The sequence below is a fragment of the Typha angustifolia genome, chromosome 10 (assembly GCF_048772165.1).
Source record: "Typha angustifolia cultivar Huaian chromosome 10, ASM4877216v1, whole genome shotgun sequence".
NCBI classification, from domain to species: Eukaryota; Viridiplantae; Streptophyta; class Magnoliopsida; order Poales; family Typhaceae; genus Typha; species Typha angustifolia.
This window is the reverse complement of record NC_133248.1, coordinates 1,508,017-1,523,203: the sequence shown is the minus strand read 5'-3', so window position 1 is coordinate 1,523,203 and position 15,187 is coordinate 1,508,017. Positions and strand designations below refer to the sequence as shown.

Here is a 15,187-nt window from a genome sequence, read left to right as displayed (position 1 = left end):
GGTAAGACTTAAACAATAAGTAAGAGTTTTGAGAAACTATTAAGCTCTTGCGTACTTATGCGAGGAAGCAACAATAGCACATGAAATTGAACCAAAAAGAAACGAAATGACCGAGAAAGCAAGTTCATCCATTAAGACAAGTTTACTACAATGCAGTCTGCCAATACGAATTGATTCCTAAACACATGAAAGAGAAGGGGGATCAAGAAATCCTATAAATAAAGGTTGACTTAACTTCTGCTAGGTTACTCTTTGAAACTACACAGATGCTTCAGTACAACAAATATCATGCAATTCGCAATCTTTCGGACCCATTTAGTTTCTATAGCAGAGCTGCTGCTTCTTACTCCAAGACTACGTCAATCTCCATTTCTCGATAGAAGTGTGTCGATCTCCCAGTTTCCAACTGTAGCGAGCTAAATATCACAAGATACACTTAAGTTGCAGATTGCCCTGAATCGAAATGAACACCAGCAAATATTAGCTCAGAAAGATAGGAAGTTCAAACTGTATGATGACATCTTAGTAGGAATGCAAGACAAGCAACAAAACAATCGGGACAAGTGAGATTTCAATTAGATAGGCATATTAAAATAAAAACATGGCAACAGCTAATACGATCTATGGCAACCTGGTATGATGGTACATGCCTTATAATATCTTTACATTTTACTGGCTTTAAACCATGACTGGCGACTGGGTATAAATAATTTGCTGCTTACTAAAGCTGAAAACCAATCTAGATAAATCAGTAGAATGGAATTTTACAGGATGCCAACTCCAAGTCATGCAGTATTCTTCTGCATCTAAGTGACCAAAATCTAAAGCTGCCAAAGTGACCTAAAAAAGTTAAAACTATTTTTTCCTGTTTGTAGTACTGATTATTCACTCTCTATTTAGAACAAGCAGCTTCAAAATTAACCATGTGTTCTATTATGTCATTCAAATGAGAACAACCAGATTTGCAGTTCAGTTTTGCTAAGAAATGTTAATGAAGAGCAAAGGTATTAAATGCCTATCAACATTTTACGAGAATATACATAAAGATACAAATCATAGAATAATGCAAAGTGAATATTATCAATACGAGACTACATATTAAGGCTCTGTAACTTTGGCTAGTTATCATCAGGAATCCATCATTGTGATGGTAACCTGTAAGGTTCCAATTCAGTCAAAAATCTCTACAAAAGTATAAACACCCCAACTCTGCTTTTTTCCACTCCAATCATTAGAGGCATAAAAAAACCTGTGCCGATGTCAAAAGAAGTAGGTGCTCTCTGTCAATATCTAATCATTTTGGTAAGAATATATCCTTGACATGTTGAAATATGAATCATGATAGAACTGTGGCTACTTAAATCTATCTCAATGAGAAGTTGCAATAGAAGTTAAAGAAACAAACAGTCGACTAAGTGTGCAGGCCTTGAAGAAGTGATCATCGAAATAAGGAATATCAGATGTATTTGTTTTATGCCTTCTTCCTATGGGAGGTTAATAGCAAAGAAGGTTGCACAGTCAACAATAGAAGTAATGAAATAAGCTTTTCGTTTTTGTAAGTAAGCAAGATAACGGACCAAAACATAAAGTATAGCTCTTCAGTAAATTGTTTCAGACTTGTATTATAGAGGTTAGAGAAGCACATGAAGCCCATCAATTGTTGGTCTAATGATCCTGTATTCTAGCTTCTTTACTCCTTACTAAATTTATATTTTGAAAGCAGCTGTTTGATTATTATCCAATGATATAAGGAAACTTCATTTCCTTTCCATGCATCTCCTGATATCCTTTCGGTGAGTACTAATCATCCAAAGCTTAGGGAAAGCTAGTATCCATAGACTAAGCCAATAGTTGTAAGAATAAGAGACTCCTACAACTAGCTTTCACAAGATGTAACCTAATATTTAAGCTCATGTTCCTATGCCTTATTACACTACACTGCTTTCGAGTTTTGAGTGATAGTTTGTAATAATGTGCATACTATAAATGGTCGAGCTTGTTAAAGTCATACGACAGAAATTACTAACTTCTGACATGACTACAAAACACCACCAAAATCATGTGAATGCACAAAATATCAAGTTGGAGGCTCAAATTCAACTTGGCCACCAGGATCATCTTGGTGATGTAAAAAATGTGGATTCATAGCAAATCCGGAACCATCCACATGAGAAGGGAAAACAAAGAACCTGTATCATCAAAATATCAAGTTTACTTAAACCTGAGTAAAGAATTGGAAAATTTGATGTAACTTATTATCCTAATATATGTTTCTCATTTTCACTTTCTTTTGTCCTCATCCTTCCTTACTATCGCCTTTGACTTTGAAACATGAATTAAGTTCCATCTTAATTTACACTTCATGATAGAAAAGCAACTACATTTTCAGTTCATAAACATTTCACACAAAGAACCCATGAATCTCCAAATAAAATTAGACTATGCAGGCAAGGAAAAGGAAATAGAGATCTCATACTCAGAAAGCCAGCATTCAACTTCACTCATCAAGCATATCTTCATCACCATCCACATCATCGTCCTCATCAACATCTTCCTCCTTCCTCATCCTTCCGCACACATTGCACTCCATCACATCCGACACCATACCATCCGGTGATGGTGGCAATGGAGCCAAAGTCCCTCCGCAATTCTCCCTATCGCACATAAACCTCACAAAGAAATAAGCGTGCGGGAAATCGCCATTGTTATCCTCCTCGTCCTCCTCCATCTCATCCTCCTTCCACTCACTCTCCACTCTACACCTATCACACTCGCACCGAAATCCATAATCCTCCAACAACCTCCTCTGCCTCTCCTTAAAAGTCCAATTCACCGGGAAGTAGCTAATGCACACCTCCCGCCCTTCCGGGATCTCATGTATCGCCCGAACGATAATGTCCGCATTCCGGTCATCAACGTAGTCGAACCGGCAAGCATTCGGGAGGCAATCATGGTTAAAGAAAGCCGCGTCCGGGTAAACCCCGTAAGCGCGGATTTTGAAGTGGGAATCGGGATCATCCTCACGGAACGGCTCCATGAGAGCGAATGAATTGGTCCTATCCCTGGCAAGAAGCTCGGCGGTGAGTTCAGGGGAGAAAGTGGAAGGAATGGAATAGTTGAGTAGGAGAGAAGAGAGACAAGAGTGGATGGCGAAGGATTCCTCTCGATGGGAGGACGAGGAGTGGCCGTGGAGGGAGAGGAGGAGGCCGAAGGAGGGGGGAGGAAGGGAGTAGGCGGAGAGGAGGAAGAGGAGCTCTTGCTCATTGGGATGGATTCGGTTAGGGTTCTGGAGGAGGAAGCGGCAGAGGAGGTGGGGGTGGGAGAGGGAGAGACAGGAAGGGGAGCAGAAGAGGGCGAGATGGCAGGACGGGCAAGGGAGAGGGGCGGAGGGGAGGGAGCGGGAACAGCGAGAGCAGAAGGAAGAGAGGGAGGAGAAGGAGGAAGGGTAGAGGAGGAGCGGGGAGGAGGTGAGGAGGACTTCGCCGGGATTAATGGCGCGGCTGGTGATTAGGGCGCGGCCGCGGCCGGGGAGGGATGTGAGTTGTAATGGAGGAGGAGGAGAAGGTGGTGGGTTCGATGAAGTCGCCATTTGGGTGGACACTCCAGGTGAGAACGAGGGTTTTACTCTCTCTCTCTCTCTCTCTCTCTCTCTCTCTCTCTCTCTCTCTCTCTCTCTCTCTCTCTCTGCCAAGTGGTTCTACTTTGGCCCGGCCCAGTCCGATAGAGGTCCGGCCAGGATTTTATAGGTCCATGAGAGAGACTGGTGCACTTCTATATTTATTAATTAATATAATATAATATTTTTCTTTGTATATTATTTATTAGATCAGTTGATAGGTCCTCTTAATATTATTATATTTAAAAAATAATAATATATGATTAGAAAAATATATATCGAGATTGTTAGAATATGATTAATATTCAATAGTGTCAGAAATAATTTTATATTAATAATTTTATAAATAAATGCATCAGAAATGAAGGAGTGTATATTTGATAAATTTATTTATTTAAATATTGATGTTTACTTTCGAAAATAATTTTGGGTCATTATTTAAATAATTATAAAACACTCTGATTTCATTTATATTAGTATTAGCTCTCTCATTCTGATATTAAAAATTATAATAGTTATACATATTCCACTGTTATTTAAAGAGTAAACGAGAACATAGTATTAGCGTGTGCATTATTATGTACTCAATATTATTATTTTATCATTGCTATGTCTATTTGCTTAATCGTGTGAGATTTATTTTAGGATTATTTCTACCTAACTAAATCAATGTCATTTTTACTAAATAAGATAGTATTATAAAATCAAATTAAATAAATAAATTAATTAAGTCTTATTTATTGTTCATAATATTTGTTAATAAATATAAATTGAGTTTTATCGAGCCAACCTATGACCTTATATTTGAAATTAATTTCAACTTATTTGAGATTATTTGTTTGCTTTGAGTTTAGATCTTCTGATTGATTCAGTACTCTAAACTAAACTGATTCAGTAACTAAATATTTTTTTATATTTAATTAATTTAATTTTTTAAAAATTAAAATTATAAAATAAAATTAACTAATTAAATTTGGGGCTTAGTCTAGATTATTTTGACAGCCCTAGATATACTATCTAATGACTTCTACAATCATTTTTCAGGTACCAGCTAAGAAAGTCTACCAGCAGCTCTCAACTAAACTGTGGATTTTTTTTAAAATTATTTTGCATTTATCTCCTTCTTAAATCACATATTTTGTTAACCCTTGTGTTTCTTTTTCTTTTTAACACCTTATTTCTATTCCCCATTTTAAAATTACAAGGGCAAAAATAAGATTGTAAATAGTCTGGATCTTTACTTGTGGTTGCCAAAATTGACCGGGTGGTATTCGTGAAAATTAAAAGAATTCTTACAAATATCAAGAAAAAGTTTCTCATTTAAGACCCGGAATTTAACTAATTTCGGTGAATATCCCCAACTCCCTAAATTTCCTCTGCTTCTAAAACACTCTGCCCTTTTAGTGAAATAAGCAAAAAAGGACAGGATGTTATTAAGTTTTTCCAATAGGACTTTGCCGTAATTTTGGTTTATGAGAAATATTAGTGCGAATTAAAATATCACAGTAATCGATTGATTCATATATCAACAAAGTAAGTAAGAAAGGGCATATGGATAAATAAGAGATTCAGAGGGGTGAATAGGAAAAAAGCTTATAAACTAATCCAGAAAGAAAAGGCCATCGAAATCTAGGGGGGGGGATAGAAAAAGGAAGGTGCATTATTATTACACCCAAATCTCATTCTCTGCATCTGTCCGACTCCCAACGCCCACGCTTCGTGCATCCATCCAGCCTTTCTTCTCGGTCTCTCAATCCCTCCCTTTCTCCTCCTTTCTTGGATTTCAATTCTCGGTTTCATGGCGGAATCTGGACCGGATCGAGGATTTTAGGGTTCTTCCGGAAGCGGAGGCGATCGATGAGTGGATTGGAGGCGATGGATCTCGAGAAGCCGGATTCGTCGCCGGAGGGCAAGGCGGCCGCCGCCGCATGCTCGATCTGCCTCGATCTCGTGCTGAATCGAGGGGATAGATCGATCGCCAAGCTCAAATGTGGACACGAATTCCATCTAGGTAAGCGCTCCCTCTTTCTCTCATCGTACATGGCGGAATCCGATCTGCCCGCAGGTGCTGCTTGGAAAATTTGAAATTTTTAGTGCCCTCGATCGTACTGTAATTAGATCTGTTCTTATGCAATGATGGTTTTTGTTTCTGACAAATTTCTTACCTTTTTGAAGAATTTTGCTATTTTCCCTTTTCTTTTGTAGCTTAGTAGATTGCAGTAGTAATTGTAGTTCATGTGTAAATACCTGATAGGTAGCCTGTGCGAGCTAGGTTTTTGATGCAATTGTGGTAGGAATTACTTGAGCTGGCTTATAGATGATTTTCTAGATCAGGTTAGCCGGTGTGAGAAATCGGTCTTGCTAGGTGGGGGCTGGGTTTTCTTATTATGAAGGAGATATGAAACTTGCTGGGACTTGAGAGTTGGCGATATATCACCTAATTTAGAGCTTCTTATCTTGAACTAGATATTCCGCTAGTTGAGTTATTCCACTGAACTGCTTGTGGCTGGTGGAACCTAGCTAGCAAGAAAATTGAGTGTGGAGTTTGAGAAGCCATTGCAGATTGGCTGCATACAAAGGGCGCATCTTGTTGAATGATGTCGATCAGTAAGGTGATACAAGGATGTCACTTTTTTCTTTGGAGAAGAATGGCATTATTGTGGCACATGTTCATTCCATTATTTGCTTGAATGGAGGGTTATCTTTTTTTAAAAATCTAATAGGACATTAAAAACAAATAGATTCACTGATGAAACTGATGGAGCTCTAGGAATTGCACCATGTCCCAATAATTGTGAATCTTGTGACTTATTAAATATAAGCGCAGTTTTTAGCTTGCCATTCTAGGAATTGCACCACATCCCAATCATTGTGAGTCTTGTGATTAAGTGAGCACATTTTGTAGCTTGCCATTTTTTTAATTTGAATGGTGCTATTGCAATTCAAATCTCTATAAATAATTGATCACCGCTCAATTAAAGATGTTCTCTGTAACTTCATTCTCAAGCGGAGGTTTCTAAATGATACAAGACCTCATTATGGCAATGGAGTTTAGCATCGTCATCTAGAAAGGGAAAGTAAGTCTGGGAGTAAAGTTAACCCTGAGTTTGTAGAACTGTAGTCTTTAATAATAGAATGGAGACAAACTAGATTTGATTTTCATTTATGGTCTTGATGGGAATTAGATTTTCATTTATTTTTTATTTTCTGATATATTTTTTATTTAAAAAATTAGAGTTGATTTTAGAGTGTCCAATTTGCTTAAAACTCCTAAAAATCTAGGATATTTGATTGTTAGTTTGTTTTGAGGTAATTTTGTTAAGATTTGATTACTTTTTAAGTTAAAAGAGTCCTAGTTTAATTGTATATTAGATTATGAAAGATCTGAATAAAATCCGTATATATAGAGGTGATGAGAATTCTAAAAAAGAAAGATGGAAATTTGAGAAATAATATGTTGTGTAGAATTTCATATTTATCCCTCTTCTCTTTTTCCTCCCTCTTCTCCTACTCATTTTCTCCTACTCTCTTTTTCTCTCTTTTGTGGTGGATTCCACGCTTCTTTTGTCTCCAATAATTTGTGTGGGTTTGATTTTCGTTCCCCTATGGCTTGGTGGTTATCTTCAATCTTTTTTATCTATCAAGTCATGCTAATACGAAAATAGTACTTAGAGTTAGAGAGATTTACAGAGGCCATATTTTTTTCTCCTTAGGGTGAATGAATCTAAGTACCACATTTTTTTCCAAATCGGCATGCTTCCTCGTCCCTAGGCCACATTAGGTCTCTCTCATGCACATTGATGGCGGAGGAGGTGGTCATAAAAGAAGAGGAAGAAAGCATTAATTACTCTAGAGCTTAAACTAATTGAATTTAAGATCATTGCTAATTTATTGATCCTTCATGGGATATTTTAAATCCTCTAGTGTCAACATTTGAAGTTAACAGTACATGTATGTTGCATATGTTAAGCTGATTGATGAAAAGGGTTAATTTGTAACTAGTCTAGAAATCTTGAACTAAATAGAATGTTATTGTAGAGTGAAATCCTTGGTTTATTGCATTATGAGGGCACCATTTGTTATGACAGTGAGGATTGCCCTTGGACCTAAGAGGTTGTGCCCTTTGTCATCTTCATTACTTCGGTATCTCTAAGCATGTTTAGAATTATATCTCAAAGTTTACGCTGCTTCAGATTTCATTGGCTTTGCATTTACTGAGTTGTTTCTACTTTCTTCCAATATTTTTGCAGTTTGATCAGTACATGATTATTTTCAATATTTATCTTCAATGTCTTGGAACTTGCTGATTTGACCACCTTCTATGGCTTACTTTGCAGAAAATTCTTCTTTTGCCTATTGGAATTTTACTATTTTGTTTTTTATAAATGTATTTATTTGTTTCCTGAAACATTATTTTTCAATGTTACTGAAGTTTTGCTTGTCTACTCTATCTATTTTACCTCTGGTGTGTATCTATTATATTTTCAGATTGCATAGGTTCTGCATTTAATGCAAAGGGAGTTATGCAGTGCCCAAATTGCCGGACAGTTGAGAAAGGTCGTTGGCTTTTTGCAAATGGACATCGCTCATCTGCCGATTTTGATATTGATGGATGGATGAGTGAAGAGTTCTATGATCTTGGCTATTCTGAGCTGGTAAATATTATACACATGATGAATTATTTCTACATATGTGGAACTCTTCTTGATACTGTTCTTTATATGCACGAAGCCACGAATTACTGAACCATATTTATAAACTTGATGAAGGATCAATGTTCATGCTACACCTTGCATTATGGAAAGTTCACTAGTTTTGTGTTTAGTCTACAAAACTCAAAATACATGTTTAGACAATAATATAGCTGTGCACAAGCTTATGATGATATTGCATTTTGCTAATGCAATACTTTGTGTTAGAATTGGTTGCCATGTTTAATTGCACGATAGTTTTCCTTCATATGCGACTAATGGATCCTTTATTGGCAAATAGCAATGAAACAACTTTTTTTCCTCTCTACGATGGAAAAGGCTGAGCATCCTATCTTATCGGGGTTCTTACCATCTGATCTCTTGCCATGGTAAGGGATAAGGAGGTTGTGTAGCTGCCGAGAAGATTGAGAGATGTTTTGGCTATTATTCCCTTGCCTACACTATCTCTGTATCTCATCAGTCATCCCTCACTTTACAAGGGTGGAAGAAGTAAGGAAAAATTCACTATTTCAACTTTACCTAGGGTAGTCATTAATTTAGCATATCATCCATCCCTTTTAAAAACTGACAGCATGGAGATTGATAACAATCACAATTACATGTGAATGGCATTCCCATTGATACACTATTATGAACTTCTTTCCAAGGAATAAATGAACCATCTTCTTTCTTAACTAAGTCTTCCTACAAATCCAAGGGATTCTTGGATGGGCCTTGTTACCATGTTCTTATGTTGTGACCATTGAGTTATTTGGGCCAACCATCACTTGCAAGACCTTTTCTTCAGCAATGATCTTGCCAACAATATGGTACATAATTCCGATGCCTACATTGTGCTATGCCACTGGGATGTCGTCACAACATCCTACCTTGACACGACAAGTCTTGTTAACACATGTGCATGACAAACATATATATACAAACATGTACACATAGTATGTATGCAATTTGAATTGTTATATATATATAAGTGTATAAATGTTGAGAAATATAATCTTATTTGTGCCAATATCATTCTTGAGCATAAGTAGCCCCTCTAATGCATAGTTGCCATGCTTACTTGTAGAAAGACACAACAGGAAACCATAGTAGGTGGTGACTAGTTCAGATAAACTTGATTTCTGGAATTTATAGCCAAGCAAAACATAATTTTGGTTATACAATGAAAAGGGATGCACTAGGACCTTTAGGAACTTTTTGGGCATTGCAACATGGTTTGCTTGGGGTGGAGATGTGATGGTGGTGGTGTTCACTTTTGAGGCAGATTAGGAATAGCTAATCAGTGTTGGAATTCAAACTGACTCAGAATTGGACGGAACTTGATTGGGAGATGGGATATGCGAAGAGGTGTGATAGCTGTCACGTTTTTTGGTCAAATTCCACCCTTTAGGCATTTAAATTAGCATTTTTTTCTGTTTTAGGGAAGTTTTATTTTGGTGATTTAGCAGTTTTAGCAAACTCTTATATTCCCAATGTACTTGTTGCTGAAGCATGTGAAGATGAACTAATTGTAAGTGTCAGCATGCTCCATGGCGACATGTGCTTTGCTGACTGCCTATGGGCAGCCACTGTTCTGCAACAAGAAAAATTTATGCTTTACCAGACAAGCTTATAAATGGAGAGTATTTATTTCATGTCATCAATATACTGCCACATTTTGCGTACTGGTTAATGTTGTAAACATTGAAATACTATTTTGCAGCAGCCTTTTGGATTCCAGTGGTGTCCATTCCGTGGGTTTACACAATTAGCATCATTGTTTGAGTAAGCCTAATTCTCAACTACTATTTCTCTTACTTTTGTTATCCAGGGCAACATTGTTTTGGTTGTAATACAACAGTTTTGTAGATAAATGTGCTGTTTTGTAGATTTTTTCTTTTTCGTGATTCATTTCTACTTGTTCTATATATATATATATATAATAATTCAAGGTAGATGAATTTATATAACTACAACTTACTTTGGTATTCAAGTTGTTAGTCAAAAATCTAATAGTAGCAAACTAGCAACGTAATGATTTACTATATTACTAATAATAATGGTAATACTATCACATAATACAACCTTGTTTGTTTATTCTGAAAAGTGGGCATACCCTAATATATTTTATTGAAAGTTAGAAAGATACAAAATAAAGGTTAGAGAGGGAGGGAGAGAGGGAGCGGGCGAGGGAGAGGATTGAGGGAATTGACTCCTCCAAAGCCTCATACCTATTGGGGCCAAATATATAAATGGTAAGCTCTCTTTCACTTGATTCACAGCATACTTGAAGTTTCACCTTTAAACACTTGACATTAGGAAAGACCAAATAAAAGTGCATGCAACACCTGACCGTCACGAATAATTGCAAATGGCATTCACCAAATTTCTGGTCCCTGAGTATATAGTCAGTTTACCAAAAGCATAAGCATGTCCCCTTCACTCTTCCCATTTGCTTATCATAACTTCAGTCTTGCCTAACATCGATTGGCATTTCCTAGATATCCTATCCTAGAAATAATATTGCAAACAAGTTCTCCATTTTCACTTTAAAACTAAATCAGCCTCAAAAGTTTTAATTGCCCATACTCTTTTCCAAGAAGTATATGGATATTCTTTTGGTTCTCTCCATTTTCCTATCTTTTAACTTCAATACTGCCTAAGTCTAATTTCTAAGCATGCTATCCTATCAATATAAAGAAATGCAAAGTAGTTTCCCATTATCAGTATAAACTTAAAAACAGCCTCCGAAGTTATTTATTTCCCATCCTCTCCATCTTCACTTCGAACTTTTCTAAAGGATTTAATTGCCCATTCTTCTACTGCTGAGATTGATTTTATTTAGAAGCACTAACAAAATGGTTGGCCAATGGCCATAGAAAAGTTATCATGAAGCTAAGCTATTATAAGCTTTTCATCTCATATATTCTACACAGAAGATCATAATTATATATGTACAAGAAGATCAGTGGCTCAATGCCTAACACATAATTGGATGTTCATGAGAAAACCAAATAAGGACTCAACACTTTACCGACTAAATGTGCAGGTAGTGCGTAAGCAATATGAAGGATCAAATTTCCAAGCTCGACATAACTTCAGAAAAATCAAGTGCGTGAGTAAAAATAATGAAGAGTAGCTGTTCCAACAACGTGCTGTTGGTGCACATTATAATATTCCAATTCAGTTATTTTTAGTATAAGGAACTATATGAGATTGTTGCATTAGGCATAAACATTAGGTCATGGTGATTGTTTGCGGTAGGCATAAACATTAATTCAGTCGCTAACAACTGTTTGTAACTCTTCTTAGTTCTTGTTTGGATAGGCACGGATAATTGATAATGGTTTAGGTGGTAAATATGAAGGAAAGGAATACGATGGAATTGTGAGAGGTGGCCATGTTGAGGGAGGAGCCTAATTTCATGGACAAATGAGGTAGTGAATAGGGAGAATGAAAGAGAGGGGGGAGATATAGGGGATAGGGGAAGGGTATGTTGGGGGATAGGATACTTGATGAAGAGAAGGGGAAGGAGAAATTGTAGCTATTGGTTGAGGAGGTACAGGTAGATGGTGTGGGTCGGTGGAATGTAGGTGGATAGGTGGACGTAAAGCCATTGAAGAAGCCCTTCTAGCTTCTATACTAACCGTGTGGGGGTGCTGTGTTTACAATGCACTTACGCAATAGTATGCTGATTGCTGAGTCAATTCAAGATCTCAAAATTATGTATTTTTCCTTTCTCAAATCAATTCAGGCCAGAACATTGGCATGTGGAGGAATATGTTTGTAGCAGTGTGTCATGACATCAAATTTGATATCCAAACACTATTCCTTTTAAAAGCACAGATGTAAAATATATTACTAATTGAGTCAAATCTATATCTCAGATTTGGAACACCTCTCTGCATCTTATCTTCTCCTTCATACTTGGGCTCTTTTCATGTCTGTTGCATTTTTAACTTTTGCACGTGCAGAAATTGAGGCTATTTCATGGCATTCCATCTTTTCCAATTATTGTTCATCCAGGAACACCACACCAGTGTTGCTAGCCAGTTGTGGAACTTGTGAAGTTCATTGAGGTCTTTTTGATTCTGAGTGTGCTTTTGCTGGCCCTATACTTTTTGGAAACTAGTTGGATGATATTATCTTTATGATCAGGAGTAATTTTAAAGGATGGTGCATCTTAAAACAAGTTATCACTATTTCAACTAATTTTGTAGATTTTGTTCGTTTTTAGTGTTTTCCATACCAACTTTCCTAGTTTTAGCTAGTCCTGATCCTCGATATTATTATTCATACTCTGGATCATCAGAGGCTGATGGAGCCAAATCTATGTTGGAGAAGTTTGCTGAACGTTGATGGAGGCTGGAACTATGTCGGATGAGCATCAGCTTAGGAGAGAGAAAGAATAGAGTGTGAGGGCAGAGGCACTATCTGAGAGGGGAGGAGTCGAAGAGAGAGAGAGAGAAGGTTTTAAGGAGTATGTTTTTTTTTAAATTTTTGAAGTGAGAATGAAATTAGAGATGGGAGAGAGAGAGAGAGAGAGAGAGAGAGTGGTAAAGAAGGTAAGAAGAAAAAGAAATATTTTTCTGTATTTTAAAATACAGGCCAATATGATCGATATATGTCGTTTTTTCGATGACCGATCCCAATCCCGATATTTGGAACCCTGCTCCATACCATAAATATTGGCATTTGAAAATGTGTTCTTAGTACGTGGCTTATTTGTTCTTCGTAATTGCCCTTGCACCTTATCTATACATTCTTGTGTTGAACTTTGGCTTTTGAACTTAAACAGTTGATTCTGGCAAAAATATGCCACTAAATACTTAAAGCATAGAGTTTCACCTTATAAGTTTCATGAGTTATTTTATTGGTCAACAGAGTGAAAGTCTCTGGTGTCTATCCAATGAGGAGGTCTGTTAGGAGTTTAAAGTATCAAGTTGGATGCAAATATTTATTGCTTTTTTATTTTTGTTTAAATAAATCAGATTTCAACTTTGAGTTTTGTTGTTTACATTTCATTGTAATCATGGTACATGTTTGTTTCAACTACAAATTTTAGCAACTTTTGGTGTCTCTCCTTGACATACGAATATTTCTGTGTACAGGGATGGGGAATCTCAGCAAAATTCTTGTAAGCAATATATCTCTATTAATTGAAGAACTCTAGTACTCTTTCAAATTGGTAATATACATTTTTCTAATTGTATTGTTCCCCAATTGTTGCTTGTAGATCATGAGCTCATGGGTAATTCCACATTCGGAGACCATTCCAATGCTTCAAGTAGTTCACATGTCTGCCCATACCTATCTCTGCATGGTTTTCCTCATGCCATGCGCGCACCTTCAGGTTCTGCTGACTCTGTTTCTGAGAGTGCACAATTTCATCGGCATCCAACTGGCCTCGGAGGACAGTCAAATGTGGATATGATCAATTCCCACATTTTTTCTGCCACTGAGCCGCAAAATCAGAACTGGCAGCAACAGCACTCTTTTCCTTTGTCAGGGAATACAGATCAATCTACATCACAATTTGGGGTAAGATTATCTAGAAATGATAACAGCAGCCAGCAGAGAGTAGGATCATTCGTGCATCCGCATCCTCTTCTTCATGGGTTAGTGTCATTTGCATCATTTGTTGCTATACAAGTCGGGATGTTTCCTTAATGCCTGACACTCCCCTTTGAACGCCACAGGTCTGTTGCACGCAACGGAGGCAACATAGTGCCACCACTAGGCCCACCTGTAATTGGGGAGGTCAGAGGCCACACACGTGGCCTTGGAAATCAGTTTTATCAGCAATCCGTCAACCTATTGGCTCCCACAAGAAGGTTAAGACCAAGGGGTTTAACTCTTGTTTCTTCTGTAGCAGCCTCATCCTCTGCTGAGAGCGGAGGATTCTATGGATTTTCTCTCTCTGGATCATCGAGCAGGAACCATCAAGATGGTGAGAGCATTGGGAGACATATGGATCGGTTCTATGGGTGGGGTAGAGAAGGCTACACCCCCTTACCATGGATCCCTGTTGAAGGTGAATCTCAGTGGTGGGGACCGTTCAATCCTAATCAGAATCCCCAGCCCGGAGGGTTCAATCAAAGAGCTGCCACTGACCGGGTCACACAGAGCCGTCCGGAGAATATCTATCAACGCATGCCGCCACCTCGGATGCCCCCATACATGTGAGAAGCTCGGGTGCTACTTGAGATGCTTCGAGACAATTTTTTTGTTCTGTAAATTCTCTGAATTGCATAAACCCGCTTGTTTTGGAACTATGGTTGCGGCAGTTTTCGTAAGCGATTTTATGGTGTGGACCGCGGTGATGCTGAAACATTTCCTATTCATTCACCGCAAGCTGGTGTTGGGCTGTGCTTTTTATGAGTTCTGCTCTCGGATACATTATATAAGTTGCTGAAAACAGAGCTGGAATGAAGAGCTCAACTGTTGTTTGGCTATTATTTAATATAATCGTGCTTTTAGTGGCTGCTGCTGCTGCTGCCATTGGACTGAATCCATGCTTCTTTCCTGTAGTGCAGGGGCAAATCCTATGTTTACATTTTATTGAAACAGTGAGACAATGAAATTTCAACGGTTGCATTGCTACAGGTCTTGCCATTGGAAAATTCTCGTCAGATATCTACTCTTCAGTAGGTGTCTACATACGTCATACGTTCACCTATATTCACAATATTTATTGTGAAAAGGATAAATATAACAATGTATCCCAGACGCGATATCTTTTCTAAAAGTTAATATAACGTATCCCAGACATATCTTTTTCCAAGTTAATGTTATTAACAAGAAAAGGACGCGTAGAACAACGTATCACATACATGACACCTTTTCTAAGTTGTGTAGAACGAGTTATGACAGTGGATTA

The 15,187-nt window shown here is 37.5% G+C and overlaps 2 protein-coding genes across 3 annotated transcripts; one reads left to right on the top strand and one right to left on the bottom strand.

Annotated features, from left to right (window-relative positions):
* Positions 1–107: 107 nt before the first annotated feature.
* LOC140769376 (histone-lysine N-methyltransferase ASHR2) lies at positions 108–3,651 on the bottom strand. Its single transcript, XM_073110068.1, has 2 exons — positions 2,477–3,651; positions 108–453 (listed from the first exon to the last, which is right to left on the bottom strand). Exon 1 carries the CDS (start codon positions 3,587–3,589, stop codon positions 2,498–2,500), a length of 1,092 nt encoding a protein of 363 aa, XP_072966169.1. The 5' UTR covers positions 3,590–3,651; the 3' UTR covers positions 108–453; positions 2,477–2,497.
* A 1,594-nt stretch (positions 3,652–5,245) lies between these two features.
* Positions 5,246–14,818, top strand: LOC140768141 (E3 ubiquitin-protein ligase IPI1-like). 2 transcript variants are annotated; one of them, XM_073108276.1, is made up of 6 exons: positions 5,246–5,627; positions 8,105–8,271; positions 10,034–10,092; positions 13,419–13,444; positions 13,544–13,925; positions 14,007–14,818. In XM_073108276.1, exons 1-6 carry the CDS (start codon positions 5,474–5,476, stop codon positions 14,491–14,493), a joined length of 1,275 nt encoding a protein of 424 aa, XP_072964377.1. In that variant the 5' UTR covers positions 5,246–5,473; the 3' UTR covers positions 14,494–14,818. The 2 variants fall into 2 exon arrangements, with proteins under 2 accessions (XP_072964377.1, XP_072964376.1); XM_073108275.1 differs by having other exon boundaries at positions 5,247–5,627; positions 10,031–10,092.
* Positions 14,819–15,187: the final 369 nt, after the last annotated feature.

Excerpts from the sequence above, each read along its gene's own strand:
- LOC140769376 (XM_073110068.1), bottom strand. The coding sequence starts at position 3,589 with ATGGCGACTTCATCGAACCCACCACCTTCTCCTCCTCCTCCATTACAA.
- LOC140768141 (XM_073108275.1), top strand. The coding sequence starts at position 5,474 with ATGAGTGGATTGGAGGCGATGGATCTCGAGAAGCCGGATTCGTCGCCG. Across the intron at positions 10,093-13,418 it reads CAATTAGCATCATTGTTTGA|GGATGGGGAATCTCAGCAAA; the intron begins GTAAGCCTAATT and ends TTCTGTGTACAG. Across the intron at positions 13,926-14,006 it reads CCGCATCCTCTTCTTCATGG|GTCTGTTGCACGCAACGGAG; the intron begins GTTAGTGTCATT and ends TGAACGCCACAG.